This window comes from Macaca thibetana, chromosome 1 (genome assembly GCF_024542745.1).
Source record: "Macaca thibetana thibetana isolate TM-01 chromosome 1, ASM2454274v1, whole genome shotgun sequence".
In the NCBI taxonomy this organism is placed as follows: domain Eukaryota; kingdom Metazoa; phylum Chordata; class Mammalia; order Primates; family Cercopithecidae; genus Macaca; species Macaca thibetana.
The window spans coordinates 219,894,760-219,914,560 of NC_065578.1; the positions used below are offsets into that span (position 1 = coordinate 219,894,760).

The 19,801-nt window shown below is 41.3% G+C and overlaps 1 protein-coding gene across 1 annotated transcript; it reads left to right on the forward strand.

The window, feature by feature from the left end:
• The first annotated feature begins 246 nt into the window (after positions 1–246).
• Positions 247–1,283, forward strand: LOC126943432 (olfactory receptor 2G6). The gene has a single exon (XM_050772124.1). It carries the CDS (start codon positions 272–274, stop codon positions 1,220–1,222), a length of 951 nt encoding a protein of 316 aa, XP_050628081.1. The 5' UTR covers positions 247–271; the 3' UTR covers positions 1,223–1,283.
• The last annotated feature ends 18,518 nt before the right edge of the window (positions 1,284–19,801 follow it).

The following is a 19,801-nucleotide window of genomic DNA, read 5'->3' on the forward strand; positions in this document are numbered from 1 at the left end:
GAGTAAATATAAATATCAAAACAAAAGTTAATACTTTTGTCATTTGAGTAAAACTTCATTCAATAAACATAGAAGGAAGTGGCATTTCCAGCCCATGGATTTATGTTGAGGAAAGTTCTCTAGGTCTTCACAACATGTTTTAGGAGATAAAAAAGGAAGAGAATCATACTGTAAACGATTGTGGATTACCAGTCTTGACCTCATTGCTTTCTCTCCCCCAGGTATTAATCACTTAGTATTTGAAGCTGACGTGTCCTGAAGCTGCAGGAAAATGGAGGAAACCAACAACAGCTATGAAAAGGGGTTTCTTCTCCTGGGATTTTCAGATCAGCCTCAGCTAGAGAGGTTTCTCTTTGTCATCATTTTGTTCTTCTACATCTTGAGCCTTCTGGGGAACACTGCCATCATACTAGTGTCTCGTCTGGACTCCAGACTCCACACTCCAATGTACTTCTTCCTCAGCAACCTCTCGTGTGTGGACATCTGCTTTACCACCAGTGTTGCCCCACAGTTGCTGGTTACCATGAATAAGACAGACAAAACCATGAGCTACGGTGGCTGTGTGGCCCAGCTCTACGCGGCCATGGGCTTGGGCTCGTCTGAGTGCATCCTCTTGGCTGTCATGGCTTATGACCGCTATGCTGCTGTCTGCCGGCCACTGCACTACACAGCCATGATGCACCCGAGGCTCTGTGCGTCTCTGGCCAGTGTAGCATGGCTCAGCGGCCTCATTACCTCTCTGGTTCAGTGCTCCCTCACTGTGCAGCTGCCCCTCTGTGGTCGTCGCAAACTGGATCATATTTTCTGTGAGGTGCCAGTGCTCATCAAACTGGCCTGTGTGGATACGACTTTCAATGAGGCAGAACTCTTTGTGGCCAGTGTAGTCTTTCTAATAGTCCCGGTGTTACTCATCTTAGTCTCCTATGGCTTTATCACCCAAGCTGTGTTAAGGATACAATCAGCTGCGGGGCGCCAAAAGGCCTTTGGGACCTGTTCCTCTCACCTGGTTGTGGTCATCATTTTCTATGGGACCATCATATTCATGTACCTTCAACCGGCCAATAGTAGATCCAAAAACCAGGGAAAGTTTGTTTCTCTTTTCTATACCATAGTCACCCCCCTTTTAAATCCCATTATCTACACTCTGAGAAACAAAGATGTGAAAGGGGCCTTGAGGACCCTGATACTGGGAAATGCTATTGGACAAAGCTACGGGGACTAGTGAAACACCTGGAATTCAATGAAGTGAAACATGCCAAGGCCGAGTGAGGGTTCATTCTCCCCAGACATTCCTCTTGTGAATCCCAAGACCCAAGGTTCAATCTAGAAAAAAAAAAAGTCTGTCCTTTACTCCACCTGTCATCAAGGTTAATGTACCTATTATTTCTATCTAATGTGCCGGCCCATCTGATAAACTTCTAGTGCTTCAAAGCTCAGCTGAAATGTCTGCATTCCCTAGCTGTCCTGAAACACCATCCTTCTCATCCTTGTGCAGAATTAAGTGTTTCATATGTTTCCATAGCACTTGATGCACACTGCCATTTCTACAGTTATACAGTTTATATAGTTTGTGTGCATCTACGTGTGTGTGTGTGTATATATGACTAGGCAAAGCAATGTATAACAGACTGAAAAAATATATGATCATTTTCCCAGAATATGTAACTTTTAACCAGAGAATGGACCATCCCACTCTATTGGCTTATTTACAACACGAGAAACACAATTATTATTCAGAGTTGTGATGCTTTGGTTCCACAGAATTGTGGGATGCAAATAATGATTAATATTTTATTAAAATAATCAAATAAGCAAACTTGCATTAAGGAGACTGATTCGTATATTGTTTAAGTTAGTTCCCTTTTAATTGAAGTGTTTAAAAGTTGAGTAAAAGTGCCATACACTAAAATGTAAGTGTTTTAACATGTTTATAGAAAATTCATATAATAAGTTATTGTTTCTGGCCTTAAACTCTGGAAAACAAAGTTACTCACATAATTTTATACTTTAAAATTTGAAATATGAATCCCACACACAGTCTCATGTTAATGATCATAGTTATATGTTTGGTTTCCAAAACAGCAAAAAATGAAATATGTAGAAGCATTTTAATAAGAACTGTATTCTTATATTTGACCAAACTTTTACTTTTATTCTGTCTCTCTGTGTATCTTTGTCTGTCTCGGCCTCTTTCTCACTTTCTTTTCCCAAAACGATTGAACTTCATCAATTTGTCAACTTCAAGTATTTTAAGAGAACTGTGCAATTACAGAAAAAAAGTGGTTTAATCTGTGGTTGTAATTTTACTTCATATTCTCATTATGATACACATGAGGGGAAAAAAGCAGCATGAAAACATCACTGCAAATGAAGAGTAAAATGCAGGGAGAATCTGGGGTGGAAGTGGAATTTTCTAGTGACTTAGACTTTTATCTGGACAGGCTCTTGCTCTGTTGCCCAGGTTGGAGTGCAGTGGCTCAGTCATGGCTCACTGCAGCCTCGACCTCCTGGGCTAAAGTGATTCCTCTGCCTCAGCCTTCCAAAATTCAGATTTATAACAGAAAATAAAACTAGTGCTCATGTATAATTCATCTTTGTGTGACAATTGTAGCCCGTCTACAGATGTGTTAATGATAACGTTTGGACCTGCCTCTCCTAGCAAAGCCTGGACTGAAGGTGAAATGGCTGCACACACAGAACAAAAAGGCATCAGGAGAATTCACTAATGACTCAGGCTGCCTCTTCACAAATACCCTGTCCAACTGGCACCTCTTCAATATACTTTTAGCAAACAAAATGATGAATAGCCAACTTAACAAAAACAAGAGGGGAATAGGTCTGGGTAAATTTGTCTTCCAGGATATTCTCCTGTGATTTTCCTCCTTCAGTAACGGAAGGAAGAGTTGGGAACTGAGCAGAACATGCTGAGGAGTGCATGCTTTTATTTACAATATGCAAGTAGAGAAGACGTTCTACAGGAAGCCTCACACGTACAAATGCTTTATTCCTGATAACCTGAGAAATACGGCTTCAGGAAGAATGTACCTGTGTCACAGTCTCAATCAATTTACATGGAATATGGCCCTGGGGCAAAAGATGTGGCATTTAAAGGAAAGCAATAGCTCCGAATGAAAAGACAACAAGGTGTAAAGCAATGATATGAACACAATATGTAGAAAAAAACTACATATGTATTGTGAAGCAACCATTTTCAAAGACAAACAACCATTTAAGGTAATATGGAATACAAATCCCACTGAAAATAAAATCAAATTATTACTGTACACAATAAATTCAAACATAATTCAGAATAAAAATATAGAATAATATAGCTAAAGATGCTAATTCCAGCAATATGTAGATAATAGTTATTTGCACCAAAAAGAAAACCAGAACACAGATATGATTAACATATGCAAAGCAACTAAAAAAATCTACTTAACTGCAGATAAAAATGGGAACACATTAGAAAATAAAATCCTGTTACTACTTTCTTGAATTTACAGCTTTCCTATGATATGGATATGTTTATACTGCTTTTGTCATAATTATATAATTTCATACTATTTTTATTTATAATATCGTGAACATTCCTCTTCTGATTTAATAATCTACAAAATGTCCACCATTTATTAAAAATCTTCCCTACAATTGAATAACATGAGTATTTTCTTTTTTAAATAAATACCTGTATTGAGCATACTTTTGTTTGTGAATATAATTATGTATCTATAAACTATTTTATAAATACAATTACTAAATCTTTTTTTTTTTTTTTTTTTTTTTTTTGAGACGGAGTCTCGCTCTGTCACCCAGGCTGGAGTGCAGTGGCCTGATCTCAGCTCACTGCCAGCTCCGCCTCCCGGGTTTATGCCATTCTCCTGCCTCAGCCTCCCGAGTAGCTGGGACTACAGGCACCCGCCACCTCGCCCGGCTAGTTTTTTTTTTTGTATTTTTTTAGTAGAGACGGGGTTTCACCGTGTTAGCCAGGATGGTCTCGATCTCCTGACCTCGTGATCCGCCCGTCTCGGCCTCCCAAAGTGCTGGGATTACAATTACTAAATCTTAAACAGGAACACATCAGTCATTTGCACACATTACCGGCTTGATCTGCAGAACATGTTTTCAATGGATGCCCCAAGAAAAAAACTGTCTTGCTTAAATGACCATTCAATATTGCAATTATTTAAAAACTATACAATGAGAATGCTGAAATATGTATATGATTCCACCACTCCAAACACCATGAATTTTTTAAAAGATGTACTTTTTAAGAAAAAATAAAATGATTTTACATGAATATTAATTCATGAAAAACAAAAATCATACAGGACCAGAGCTCAGAGAATAAAAATGGAAGGCACTTACTGTTTAAACCCAAATGGTCAGTAAAAGAGACAGGTACCAGCTACTGGAAAAAACAAAAACAAAAACACGAAAATATAAAGACCAATGACACTGAAGAAACTCCATCAACTAATGTGCAAAATAACCAGCTAGCATCACGATGACAAGATCAAATTCATACATAAAAATATTAACCTTAGGCAGGGCACGGTGGCTCACACCTGTAATCATAGCACTTTGGGAGGCTGAGTCCAGCGCATCATGAGGTCAGGAGTTCAAGATCAACCTGGCCCTATTGCTGCTAAAATAAAAAGTACAAAAAATTAGCCAGGCATGGTGGTGCACACCTGTAATCCCAGTTACTCAGGAGGCTGAGGCAGGAGAATTGCTTGAACCCAGGAGGCAGAGGTTGCAGTGAGCCAAGATTGCGTCACTGCACTCCAGCCTAGGTGACAGAGCGAGACTCCATCTCAAAAAAAAAAAAAAAAGAAAAAGAATGTTATCACTTTGGTCTCATTTGAGTATGAATGATCAGACAGTGAAAATAAAAGTACCAAGAAAAATAAACAAAGGTCTTATAATAAAAAAAAAAAAAAGCAACACAGAATGACCAAAGCTGTCTTGAGCAAAAAAAAGAAAAAAGCTGGAGTCATCACATTACTGTGTCTGGAACTGGTGGGTTCTGGGTCTCGCTGACTTCAAGAATGAAGCCACGGACCCTCGCGGTGAGGGTTACAGTTCTTAAAGATGGTGTGTCCGGAGGTTGTTCCTTCAGACCTTCAGATGTGTCGGCAGTTTCTTCCTTCTGGTGGGTTCCTGGTCTTGCTGTCAGGAGTGAAGCTGCGGACCTGCGTGGTGAGCGTTACAGCTTCTTACAGGCAGCGCGTCCGGAGTTGTTCGCTCTTCCCTGTGGGTTCGTGGTCTCGCTGGCTGCAGGAGGAAGCTTCAGACCTTCACGGTGAGTGTTACAGCTGGTAAAGGCAGCGTGGACCCAAAGAGTGAGCAGCTGTGAGATTTATTGCAAAGAGCAAAAGAACAAAGCTTCCACCGTGTGGAAGGGGACTCGAGAGCGGTTGCCACTCCTGGCTGGGGCAGGCTGCTTTTAGTCCCTTATCTGACCCCACCCACATCCTGCTGATTGGTCCATCTTACAGAGAGCTGATTGGTCCGTTTTGATAGAGTGCTGATTGGTGCGTTTACAATCCTTGAGCTGGACAGTGCTAGACAGAAAAGTTCTCCAAGTCCCCGCTAGGTTAGCTAGACACAGAGTCAGCTGGATACAGAGTACCCATTGGTGTATTTACAAACCTTAGACACAGAGTGCTGATTGGTGTATTTACAAACCTTAGACACAGAGTGCTGATTGGTGTATTTATGATTCTCTAGCTAGACATAAAAATTCTCCAAGTTCCCACCAGATTAGCTAGATACAGAGTGCTGACTGGTGCACATACAATCCTCCCACTAGATATAAAAGTTCTCCAAGTCCCCAATCCGGCTCAGGAGGGGGTTCACCTAGTGGATTCAGCTAGTGGATCCTGCACCGGGGCTGCAGGCAGAGCTGCCTGCCAGTCCCTAGCTGCGCCTGCACTCCTCAGCCCTTGGGCAGTAGATGGGACCCGGCTCCACGGAGCAGGGGGCAGCGCCCATCGGGGAGGCTCTGCCCACCAGGGAGCCCACGGCAGTGTGGGAGCTCAGACATGGCAGGCTGCAGGTCCCGAACCGGCCCGGGGGGGAGGTGGCTAAGGCTGGGCGAGAATTCCAGCACAGTGCCGGCCGGCCAGCACTGCTGGGGGACCCAGTGCACCCTCTGCGGCTCCTGGCCTAGGTGCTAAGCCCCTCACTGCTCTGGGCCGGCGGTGCTGGCCAGGCTTCAAGTGCGGGGCCCACCAAGACCGCTTCCGGCCGCGGGCAGCCCCGGTTCCCACCTGCGCCTCCCTCCACACCTCCCCGCAAGCAGAGGGAGGTGGCTCCAGCCTCAGCCAGCCCAGAGAGGGGCTCCCACGGTGCCGTGGCAGGCTGAAGGGCTCCTCAAGCACCACCAGAGTGGACACTGAGGCCGAGGAGGCGCTGAGAGGGAGGGCTGCTAGCACATTGTCACCTCTCATTACTAGACTTCAAAATATATTATAGTTACCAAAACAGCCTCGTATTGGCATAAAAACAGACACATAGACCAGTAGAACAGAATGGAGAACCTAGAAATAGATTCATGTATTTACAGCCAACTGATTTTTGACAAAGGTGCCAAGAACATACACTGGGAAAAGGAGAGTTTCTTCAATAAATGTCCTGGAACAGTAATCAGCAGCTGGGCCTGGTACCATAAGGACACTTGAAGTTGAAATTATCAATTGCTGGAAGCTCGTGTGAACTAACTTGACAAATAAAAACAGTGTTGAGCCCCAGTCTTAGGAAATCCTCCCTATACTCATGACTTTTACCTTCAGGAGTCTCTACAGCTTCTCACTGTGCAAAGTAGAGGGAAATGGCAGAGAGGAGAAAACATTTGAAATATGCCCAGAGCTTTCTGTTCACCTTAACAATGACCTGATCTCAATAGAAACAATTTAACAGAGACTGCCTAACTTACTTGGGTTTTACCACAGGCTAACCAATATGCCAGAAGGAAAATACCCAACTCCAGGTCCTTCTAACCTGTGTCACCTATATGGGGGGAGTGGTGGGGGGAAGGCGGTGTTAAGAAGCAAATAGATTCAGACCAATTTATAGGACTATAGAATGATTTCTCTACCTTCCACACCTACAAACACATTAATGTATCTCGTGTGTGATAACAGGATGCACATGGAAAGATGACAAGCCTCATATCCTGTTTAACAATGAATCTGTAGAGAAGCCAAAGATAACAGAGGACACAAAAATAAGAACACTAGAGCAAATTATGGCCTCTGACATCATAGGTAAAACTAGCGATAAACATAGCCTAACGCATAAACATAAAATTCACACTAAACGCCTGTTTATCTTTACCTAACACATCATGCAAATTATGGTAAGAATTGTACCCCACATTCGTATACTGAAGTCATCCCCCTGACTATCTCAGAATATACCCTTATTTGGAAATAGGATCATTGCAGATGTAATTAGTTCATTGAAGATGAGATCATACTCTAGTAGAAAGGGTCCCAAATCCAATATGATTGAAGAAAAAGTTAAGTGGCAACAACATGTTTTATTTAGTCATATACTATTGAAACAGAGAAAATAGTCCAGCATGCACTGAACTCAATTTTGATGTATACAGAGTTGATGATCATTTTAAACTTGACCAAACTCTAGCCAGGCTCTTCTGAGCCTTCTCAATTAAGCCTTAACTTTGGTCTATAAAAACTTGAAAAAGATAGGAACATAGTTGGTAACAGCTCAAGTCTATGTCTCTAGGACAACCCAGTCTCCCTTAAAGTGAACTGTCTGAGAAAACTTAAATCTGCCTGTTATTGGTTGCTGTAACAAATACCATGGCCTTATACAACACTTATTTCTCACATTTCTGCAGACTGGAAAGTCCACAATAAAGCTGCCAGTCAGTTTGGTCTGTAAGGACCCACTTTCTGATTTATAGAGGGTAGTTGTCTTGCTGTGCCCTCACATGGCAGAAGAGGCAAGAAAGCTCTCTGCAGTCTGTTTTATGAGGTCACTAAGGCCATTTATGAGTTCATCATTCATGATCTAATCAACTCCCAAAGACTTCCTCTCCCAATATCATCACATTGGGGTTTATGATTTCAACATACAACTTATATAAGTACACAGACAATCGATAGCATGCCAAAATAATTTCCTGCTTGTCCCAGCCAAGACTTGAAGATAGGGCTGCTGTCTCCCAACCTCTGGGAGGGTAGAAGCCCAACATCAGCAAGTATCAGTTAACAAACCAAATGGGTTTCCCAGGAACCAGCTCCCACTTCTCGTGATTTGTAATTTCTCACATCCCTGACCCTACTGAGGCCCCACTAACTCCCATTTCTCCTTCCTCAAATTCCCTTTAACATTTTCCTCAACCTGGATACGTCAAAGTTCAGTTCGTGATGAACTCTTCCCTGTTTCAACAGTATGTGACTAATTAGAGCATGTTCTTACCTCTTCAACTAGTTTCCCATTTTGTCTGTCTTGACATCCGGCCCTGGAACTCAAATCCAGATTGGAACCCCCATCTGGCCCTTGGACAAGACAATCCTTTCTGCGTGCATGGAAACCTCTGACTTACTTTTTTGGTATTTGGTGGTGAGTTCAACTTCTGGCCTAACACTGTAGAAATTTGCACTGAAACATGATGAGGATGTGTTTTCTTCTTACGTTTCTGTGTATAGTCTCTAAGGCTGGGTTAGAATTCCAGGCTTCTTTTGAAAGATACCTCCTGGGCTGGCTGTTTATCTTGCTGTTCCTTGTTTTGAGTGGGAATGCACTTCCTAACTGCTGTGCTAGAATGTTCACTCTGGCTTCTTGTGAGGCCTCTTCATTCTATTTGAACCTACTTTTCCCACGGGAACTCCACAGTTAAACCCCTTTTGAGTTTCTACTTTCTATATATACTATGACACTAACCACGTCTGCTTCTATTTTAGGCAAAATGACTTTACTGTGGATAATTTGGAACTGCAGTGGTTTACTTGAAAATCTTAAGGTCTGCCTAAACTGGCTCCTATAAAACTGCTCCCTTCCCATTTCCTTCTTGTTTTCCTTCCTTCTTTTACCATCTTAATTTTTCCATTAAACACCCCTGACACTTTGATATGCACCTCTTTAATCTCGTAACTACACCCATCCTTTTACCCCACCAGATGTTTCACTTACCTCTTTAGCTCCTCAACTCCCTATAGTCACTGGAACTTATGCCTCCCGACTCACAGGGGGTTCTCAAGGGACTGATGCATGCACAAGGCAACACATGGGGCTTCCTGGAAACAGAAATATAATCCACAGCCCGTGTACGATTACGTTTTAGGTGAAAACCCCACAAATACCCCAAAATATGTTATTAATTAAAATCTGTCCTCACTACCTTAACGAGTATCTGGGCTTTACCTTTGAAACTGGTTTCCTTATTTTAAAAAAATTGGACATGCACACAGGAATATTAACTTTTGAAGATAAAGGAATAGATTGAAGTAATGCTGCTTCAAACCAAAGAATGCCAAAGGTGTCATCAAACTACCAGAATGCTGTGGCACGCATAGCAAATGAATATATCAGCTTTCAACAACAACATCAAAAATACAAGTCATGGTAGCAGGCAAAAAATATGCCTTAAAGAGAACCAAAATTAGAAAAGGACTTGGACATGGCAAGCCAATCACGTTATTTCTTGATTTTCCTTCTGTGTTTTCTGCCTAGAAAAAACATCTGCTCTCACTGCTGGGTGGAGCTATCTGAACCTCTTATTGGCTCTGAGTGCCGTCTGATATATGAATCATTCTTTGCTCAAATAAACTCTGCTAAATTTGTCTAAAGTTTTTTTTTTTTTCTTATTTTTATTTAAGTTCTGGGATATATGTGCAGAACATGCAGGTTTGTTAAATAGGTATACATGTGCCATGGTGGTTTGCTGCACCCATCAACCCATCATCTAGGTTTTAAGCCCAGCATGCATTAGGCATTTGTCCTAATATTCTCCCTCCCTTTGTCTCCCACCCCTCAACCCCTCAACAGGCCCCGGTGTGTGATGTTCCCCTCCCTGTGCCCATGTGTTATCATTATTCAACTTTCATTTATGAGTGAGAACATGCAGTGCTTAGTTTTCTGTTCCTGTGTCAGTTTGCTGAGAATGATGGTTTCCAGCTTCATCCATGTCCCTGCAAAGGATATGAACTCATTTTTTTCATGGCTTCATAGTATTCCATGGTGTATATGTGCCACATTTCCTTTATCCAGTATATCATTGATGGGCATTTGGGTTGGTTCCAAGTCTTTGCCGTTGTAAATAGTGCTCCAATAAACATACGTGTGCATGTGTCTTTTTTAAATTATTTTTTATTATTATACTTTAAGTTCTAGGGTACATGTGCATAACGTGCAGGTTTGTTACATATGTATACTTGTGCCATATTGCTGTGCTGCACCCATCAACTCGTCATTTACATCAGGTATAACTCCCAATGCAATCCCTCCCCCCTCCCCCCTTCCCATGATAGGCCCCAGGGTGTGATGTTCCCCTTCCTGTGTCCAAGTGATCTCATTGTTCAGTTCCCACCTATAAGTGAGAACATGCCGTGTTTGGTTTTCTGTTCTTGTGATAGTTTGCTAAGAATGATGGTTTCCAGCTGCATCCATGTCCCTACAAAGGACACAAACTCATCCTTTTTTATGGCTGCCTAGTATTCCATGGTGTATATGTGCCACATTTTCTTAATCCAGTCTGTCACTGATGGACATTTGGGTTGATTCCAAGTCTTTGCTATTGTGAATAGTGCCGCAATAAACATACGTGTGCATCTGTCTTTATAGCAGCATGATTTATAATCCTTTGGGTATATCCCCAGTAATGGGATGGCTGGGTCATATGGTACATCTAGTTCTAGATCCTTGAGGAATCGCCATACTGTTTTCCATAATGGTTGAACTAGTTTACAATCCCACCAACAGTGTAAAAGTGTTCCTATTTCTCCACATCGTCTCCAGCACCTGTTGTTTCCTGACTTTTTAATGATTGCCATTCTAACTGGTGTGAGATGGTATCTCATTGTGGTTTTGATTTGCATTTCTCTGATGGCCAGTGATGAGCATTTTTTCATGTGTCTCTTGGCTGTATGAATGTCTTCTTTTGAGAAATGTCTGTTCATATCCTTTGCCCACTTTTTGATGGGGTTGTTTTTTTTCTTGTAAATTTGTTTGAGTTCTTTGTAGGTTCTGGATATTAGCCCTTTGTCAGATGAGTAGATTGCAAAAATTTTCTCCCATTCTGTAGGTTGCCTATTCACTCTGATGGTAGTTTCTTTTGCTGTGCAGAAGCTCTTTAATGAGATCCCATTTGTCAATTTTGGCTTTTGCTGCCATTGCTTTTGGTGTTTTAGACATGAAGTCTTTGCCCATGCCTATGTCCTGAATGGTACTACCTAGGTTTTCCTCTCGGATTTTTATGGTATTAGGTCTAACATTTAAGTCTCTAATCCATCCTGAATTAATTTTCGTATAAGGAGTAAGGAAAGGATCCAGTTTCAGCTTTCTACTTATGGCTAGCCCATTTTCCCAGCACCATTTATTAAATAGGGAATCCTTTCCCCATTTCTTGTTTCTCTCAGGTTTGTCAAAGATCAGATGGCTGTAGATGTGTGGTATTATTTCTGAGGACTCTGTTCTGTTCCATTGGTCTATATCTCTGGTTTGGTACCAGTACCATGCTGTTTTGGTTACTGTAGCCTTGTAGTATAGTTTGAAGTCAGGTAGCGTGAGGCCTCCAACTTTGTTCTTTTGACTTAGGATTGTCTTGGAGATGCAGGCTCTTTTTTGGTTCCATATGAACTTTAAAGCAGTTTTTTCCAATTCTGTGAAGAAACTCGTTGGTAGCTTGATGGGGATGGCATTGAATCTATAAATAACCTAGGGCAGTATGGCCATTTTCATGATATTGATTCTTCCTATCCATGAGCATGGTATGTTTTTCCATTTGTTTGTGTCCTCTTTTATTTCACTGAGCAGTGGTTTGTAGTTCTCCTTGAAGAGGTCCTTTACATCCCTTGTAAGTTGGATTCCTAGGTATTTGATTCTCTTTGAAGCGATTGTGAATGGAAGTTCATTCATGATTTGGCTCTCTGTTTGTCTGTTACTGGTGTATAAGAATGCTTGTGATTTTTTGCACATTGATTTTGTATCCTGAGACTTTGCTGAAGTTTCTTATCAGCTTAAGGAGATTTTGGGCTGAGACAATGGGATTTTCTAAATATACAATCATGTCATCTGCAAACAGGGACAATTTGACTTCTTCTTTTCCTAACTGAATACCCTTGATTTCTTTCTCTTGCCTGATTGCCCTAGCCAGAATTTCCAACACTATGTTGAATAGGAGTGGTGAGAGAGGGCATCCCTGTCTTGTGCCAGTTTTCAAAGGGAATGCTTCCAGTTTTTGCCCATTCAGTATGATATTGGCGGTGGGTTTGTCATAAATAGCTTTTATTATTTTGAGGTACGTTCCGTCAATACCGAATTTATTGAGAGTCTTTAGCATGAAGGGCTGTTGAATTTTGTCAAAAGCCTTTTCTGCATCTATTGAGATAATCATGTGGTTCTTGTCTTTGGTTCTGTTTATATGCTGGATTATGTTTATTGATTTGCGAATGTTGAACCAGGCTTGCATCCCAGGGATGAAGCCCACTTGATCATGGTGGATAAGCTTTTTGATGTGCTGCTGAATCCGGTTTGGCAGTATTTTATTGAGGATTTTTACATCGATGTTCATCAGGGATATTGGTCTAAAATTCTCTTTTTTTGTTGTGTCTCTGCCAGGCTTTGGTATCAGGATGATGTTGGCCTCATAAAATGAGTTAGGGAGGATTCCCTCTTTTTCTATTGATTGGAATAGTTTCAGAAGGAATGGTACCAGCTCCTCCTTGTACCTCTGGTAGAATTCAGCTGTGAATCCATCTGGTCCTGGACTTTTTTTGGTTGATAGGCTATTAATTATTGCCTCAATTTCAAAGCCTGCTATTGGTCTCTTCAGGGATTCAACTTCTTCCTGGTTTAGTCTTGGAAGAGTGTAAGTGTCCAGGAAATTATCCATTTCTTCTAGATTTTCTAGTTTATTTGCGTAGAGTTGTTTATAGTATTCTCTGATGGTAGTTTGTATTTCTGTGGGGTTGGTGGTGATATCCCCTTTATCATTTTTTATTGCATCTATATGATTCTTCTCTCTTTTCTTCTTTATTAGTCTTGCTAGTGGTCTGTCAATTTTGTTGATCTTTTCAAAAAAGCAACTCCTGGATTCATTGATTTTTTGTAGGGTTTTTTGTGTCTCTATCTCCTTCAGTTCTGCTCTGATCTTAGTTATTTCTTGCCTTCTGCTAGGTTTTGAATGTGTTTGCTCTTGCTTCTCTAGTTCTTTTAATTGTGATGTTAGAGTGTCAATTTTAGATCTTTCCTGCTTTCTCTTGTGGGCATTTAGTGCTATAAATTTCCTTCTACACACTGCTTTAAATGTGTCCCAGAGATTCTGGTATGTTGTATCTTTGTTCTCATTGGTTTCAAAGAACATCTTTATTTCTGCCTTCATTTCGTTATGTACCCAGTAGTCATTCAGGAGCAGGTTGTTCAGTTTCCATGTAGTTGAGCGGTTTTGATTGAGTTTCTTAGTCCTGAGTTCTAGTTTGATTGCACTGTGGTCTGAGAGACAGTTTGTTACAATTTCTGTTCTTGTACATTTGCTGAGGAGTGCTTTACTTCCAATTTCGTGGTCAATTTTGGAGTAAGTACGATGTGGTGCTGAGAAGAATGTATATTCTGTTGATTTGGGGTGGAGAGTTCTATAGATGTCTATTAGGTCTGCTTGCTGCAGAGCTGAGTTCAATTCCTGGATATCCTTGTTAACTTTCTGTCTCGTTGATCTGTCTAATGTTGACAGTGGAGTGTTGCAGTCTCCCATTATTATTGTATGGGAGTCTAAGTCTCTTTGTAAGTCTCTAAGGACTTGCTTTATGAATCTGGGTGCTCCCGTATTGGGTGCATATATATTTAGTATAGTTAGCTCTTCCTGTTGAATTGATCCTTTTACCATTATGTAATGGCCTTCTTTGTCTCTTTGATCTTTGATGGTTTAAAGTCTGTTTTATCAGAGAATAGTATTGCAACCCCTGCTTTTTTTTGTTCTCCATTTGCTTGGTAAATCTTCCTCCATCCCTTTATTTTGAGCCTATGTATGTCTCTGCGTGTGAGATGGGTCTCCTGAATACAGCAGACTGATGGGTCTTGACTCTTTATCCAGTTTGCCAGTCTGTGTCTTTTAATTGGAGCATTTAGTCCATTTACATTTAAGGTTAATATTGTTATGTGCGAACTTGATCCTGTCATTATGATATTAACTGGTTATTTTGCTCGTTAGTTGATGCAGTTTCTTCCTAGCCTAAATGGTCTTTACATTTTGGCATGTTTTTGCAATGGCTGGTACCGGTTGTTCCTTTCCATGTTTAGTGCTTCCTTCAGGGTCTCTTGTAAGGCAGGCCTGGTGGTGACAAAATCTCTAAGCATTTGCTTATCTGTAAAGGATTTTATTTCTCCTTCACTTATGAAACTTGGTTGGGCTGGATATGAAATTTTGGGCTTAAAATTCTTTACTTTAAGAATGTTGAATATTGGCCCCCACTCTCTTCTGGCTTGGAGAGTTTCTGCCGAGAGATCTGCTGTTAGTCCGATGGGCTTCCCTTTGTGGGTAACCCGACCTTTCTCTCTGGCTGCCCTTAAGATTTTTTCCTTCATTTCACCTTTGGTGAATCTGGCAATTATGTGTCTTGGAGTTGCTCTTCTCGAGGAGTATCTTTGTGGCGTTCTCTGTATTTCCTGGATTTGAATGTTGGCCTGCCCTACTAGGTTGGGGAAGTTCTCCTGGATGATATCCTGAAGAGTGATTTCCAACTTGGTTCCATTTTCCCCCTCACTTTCAGGCACCCCAATCAGACGTAGATTTGGTCTTTTTACATAATCCCATACTTCTTGCAGGCTTTGTTCATTTCTTTTTCTTCTTTTTTCTTTTGGTTTCTCTTCTCGCTTCATTTCATTCATTTGATCCTCAATCGTAGATACTCTTTCTTCCAGTTGATTGAGTCAGTTACTGATACTTGTGCATTTGTCACGTATTTCTTGTGTCATGGTTTTCATCTCTTTCATTTCGTTTATGACCTTCTCTGCAATAATTACTCTAGCCATCAATTCTTCCACTTTTTTTTCAAGATTTTTAGTTTCTTTGCGCTGGGTACGTAATTCCTCCTTTAGCTCTGAGAAGTTTGATGGACTGAAGCCTTCTTCTCTCATCTCGTCAAAGTCATTCTCCATCAAGCTTTGATCTGTTGCTGGCGATGAGCTGCACTCCTTTGCAGGGGGAGATGAGCTCTTATTTTTTGAATTTCCAGCTTTTCTCCCCTGCTTTTTCCCCATCTTTGTGGTTTTATCTGCCTCTGGTCTTTGATGATGATGGTGATGTACTGATGGGGTTTTGGTGTAGGTGTCCTTCCTGTTTGATAGTTTTCCTTCTAACAGTCAGGACCCTCAGCTGTAGGTCTGTTGGAGATTGCTTGAGGTCCACTCCAGACCCTCTTTGCCTGGGTGTCAGCAGCAGAGGCTGCAGAAGATAGAATATTGCTGAACGGCGAGTATACCTGTCTGATTCTTGCTTTGGAGGCTTCCTCTCAGGGGTGTACTCCACCCTGTGAGATGTGGGGTGTCAGACTGCCCCTAGTGGAGGATGTCTCCCAGTTAGGCTACTCAGGGGTCAGGGACCCACTTGAGCAGGCAGTCTGTCTGTTCTCAGATCTCACCCTCCGTGTTGGGAGATCCACTGCTCTCTTCAAAGCTGTCAGACAGAGTCGTTTGCGTCTGCAGAGGTTTCTGCTGCTTTAGGCTTTTGTTGTTGTTTACTGTGCCCTGTCCCCAGAGGTGGAGTCTAAAGACACAGGCAGGTTTCCTTGAGCTGCTGTGAGCTCCACCCAGTTCGAGCTTCCCAGTGGCTTTGTTTACCTACTTAAGTCTCAGCAATGGCGGGTGCCCCTCCCCCAGCCTCACTGCTGCCTTGCCGGGAGATCGCAGACTGCTGTGCTAGCAATGAGGGAGGCTCTGTGGGTTTGGGACCCTCCCGGCCAGGTGTGGGATATAATCTCCTGGTGTGCCTGTTTGCTTAAAGCGCAGTATTGGGGTGGGAGTTACCCAATTTTCCAGGTGTTGTGTGTCTCAGTTCCCCTGGCTAGGAAAAGGGATTCCCTTTCCCCTCATGCTTCCCAGGTGAGGCGATGCCTCGCCCTGCTTCAGCTCTCGCTGGTCGGGCTGCAGCAGCTGACCAGCACCGATTGTCCGGCACTCCCTAGTGAGATGAACCCAGTACCTCAGTTGAAAATGCAGAAATCACCGGTCTCTGTGTCGCTCACGCTGGGAGTTGGAGACTGGAGCTGTTCCTATTCGGCCATCTTGCTCTGCCCCCCGTATGTGTCTTTATAGTAGAATGATTTATAATCCTTTAGGTATATACCTAGTAATGGGTTTGCTGGGTCAAATGGTATTTCTAGTTCTAGATCCTTGAGGAATTGCCACACTGTCTTCCACAATGGTTGAACTAATTTACACTCCTACCCACAGTGTAAACGTGTTCCTATTTCTCCACATCCTCACCAGTGTCTGTTGTTTCTTGACTTTTTAATGATTACCTCTCTAACTGGTGAGAGATGGTGTTGTTTCTGAGGTCTCTGTTCTGTTCCACTGGTCTATATATCTGTTTTGATACCAATACCATGCTGTTTTGGTTACTGTAGCCTTGTAGTATAGTTTGAAGTCAGGTAGCATGATGCCTCCTGCTTCATTCTTTTTGCTTAGGATTGTCTTGGCTATTAGGCTCTTTTTTCGTTCCATGTGAAATTTAAAGTAGTTTTTCCAGTTCTGTGAAGAAAGTCAATGATAGCTTGATGGGAATAGCATTGAATCTATAAAATACATTGAGCTGTATGGCCATTTTGACGATATTGATTCTTCCTATTCAGGAGCATGGAATTTTTTTCCATTTGTTTGTGTCCTCTCTTATTTCCTTGAGCAGTGGTTTGTAGTTCTCCTTGAAGAGGTCCTTCATGTCCCTTGTAAGTTTTATTTGTAGGTATTTCATTGTCTTTGTAACAGTTGTGAATGGGAGTTCACTCGTGATTTGGCTGTTTGTCTATTATTTGTATATAAGAATGCTTGTGATTTTTGCACATTGGTTTTGTATCCTGAGACTGCTGAATTTGTGGATCAGCTTAAGGAGTTTGGGAACTGAGATGACTGAATTTTCTAAATTCAAAATCATGTCATCTGCAAACAGAGACAATTTGACTTCCTCTCTTCCTATTTCAATACCTTTCTTTCTTTCTCTTGCCTGATTGCCCTGGTCAGAACTTCCAATACTATATTAAATAGGAGTGATCAGAGAGGGCATCTTTGTCTTGTGCTGATTTTCAAAGGGAATGCATCCAGATTTTGCCCATTCAGTATGATATTGGCTATGGGTTTGTCATAAATAGCTCTTATTATTTGAGATATATTCCATCACTACATAGTTTATTGAGTTTTTAGCATGAAGGGGTGTTGATTTTTATCAAAGGCCTTTTCTGCATCTATTAAGATAATCATGTGTTTTTTGTCATTGGTTCTGTTTATGTGATGGATTGTGTTTATTGATTTGCATATGTTGAACCAACCTTGCATCCCAGGGATGAATCTGACTTGATCATGGTGGATAATCTTTTTGATGTGCTGCTGGATTCAGTTTGCCAGTATTTTATTGAGGATTTTCACATCAATGTTCATCAGGGATATTGGCCTGAAATTTTGTTTTTTTTGTGTGTGTGTCTGTGCTAGGTTATGGTATCAGGGTGATGCTGGCCTCACAAAATGAGTTAGGGAACAGTCCCTCTTTTTCTGCTATTTGGAATAGTTTCAGAAGGAACTATACCAGCTCGTCTTTGTACCTCTGGTAGAATTCAGCTGTGAATCCATCTGTTCCTGGCCTTTATCTGTTCCTGGCCTTTTTTTTGAGGTTGGTAGGCCATTAATTAGTGCCTGAATTTCAGAACTTGTTATTGGTCTGTTCAGGGATTCGGTTTCTTCCTGGTATAGTCTTGGGCGGGTGTATGTGTCCAGGAATTTATCGATTTCTTCTAGATTTTCTATTGTATTTGTACAGAGATGTTTATAGTATTCTCTAATGGCAGTTTGTGTTGGATCAGTGGTGATATTCCCTTTACCATTTTTTATTATGTCTATTTGATTCTTCTCTCTTTTCTTTATTAGCCTGGCTGGTGGTCTATCTATTTTGTTAGTCTTTTTAATAAACCAGCTTGTGGTTTCATTGCTTATTTGAAGGCTTTTTCGTTTCTCTATTTCCTTCAGTTCTGCTCTGATTTTAGTTATTTCTAGTCTTCTGCTAGCTTTTGAATTTGTTTGCTCTTGCTTGTCTAGTTCTTTTAATTTCAATGTGAAGGTGTCGATTTTAGATCTTTCCTGCTTTCTGATGTGGGCATTTAGTGCTATAAATTTCCCTCTAAATGCTGCTTTAGCTGTGCCCCAGAAATTGTGGCACATTGTGTCTTTGTTCTCATTGGTTTCAAATAACTTATTTATTTCTGTCTTAACTTTATTTACCTAGTAGTCATTCAGGAGCAGGTTGTTCACTTTCCATGTAGTTGTGTGGTGCTGAGTGAGTTTCTTAATCCTGAGTTCTAATTTGATTGCACTGTGGTCTGAGAGACTGTTTGTTGTGATTTCCATTGTTTTGCCTTTGCTGAGGAATGTTTTATTTCCAATTATGTGGTCAACTTTAGAATAAGTGCTATGTGGTGATGAGAATAATGTATATTCTGTTGATTTGAGGTAGAGAGTTCTGTAGATGTCTATTAGGTTCACTTGGTCCAGAGCTGAGTTCAAGTCCTGAATATGCCTGTTAATTTTCTGTGTCATTGATAAGTTTTTCTTTTACCAGTTTGGTGTTGGAAGATTTGAAGGACACCCAGTGGCCCCCTGGAATAAAGAATGCCCAAGTGTAGATACCCACTAGGGCCCACTGCTCTCATACTACAACTGAAGGTTATGGGTAAATTTTCTCTGTTTCAAGCTCTGCAAATTTGTGTTTTGAGCTCTTATTTTGTTTGAGCAGTTTTTTGACTGGACTGGGTTCAGATTTGGAATGGATCTGGTAAAGAAACCAGACTGGGTCCAGTAGGAGGCCTCTGGTAGGTAAGGTTTCTGGAAGACAGCACCTCATGTGTGTTTTGAATCCAAGGACTCTAGAACTTTTCCATCTAGGACTGCAGCCTATTTTATGTATAAGAACCATGGACCCAGAAACCTGTGTTTTTCTAGAACAATGAGTGAACCTGACCAAAGGTAACTTCGAGTTACAAAGGCCACAGTGGGGAAACTTTTTACAAAGGACAAAGAGGTGCATGCCTTTATATTACACCAGCTATGGGGACTGAGAAGACCACCTTGTAGCTATTTTGAACCCCAAAGGAGTCGCCTCAAAACTAAAGGACCCTGTGTCCCATGAAGTTTACCTGTATTTTAAATAGGCCTTTGGATAAGAAATTTTTCATTTCTGTACCTGTCATCTGAGGGACCTGGACTGTCTAACTGCTAGAGAAAGCCCCCAGCGGGTACACTCCCTGGGCAATAATCAACCAATCCCCCGGAGAAAAAGTTTCAAATCAAATGTGAAAAATCCCCATACCTGAACCTGTCCAACTGAGAGTTGGATCATTTTTAGAAAAACGTT

Excerpts from the sequence above, each read along its gene's own strand:
- LOC126943432 (XM_050772124.1), top strand. The coding sequence starts at position 272 with ATGGAGGAAACCAACAACAGCTATGAAAAGGGGTTTCTTCTCCTGGGA.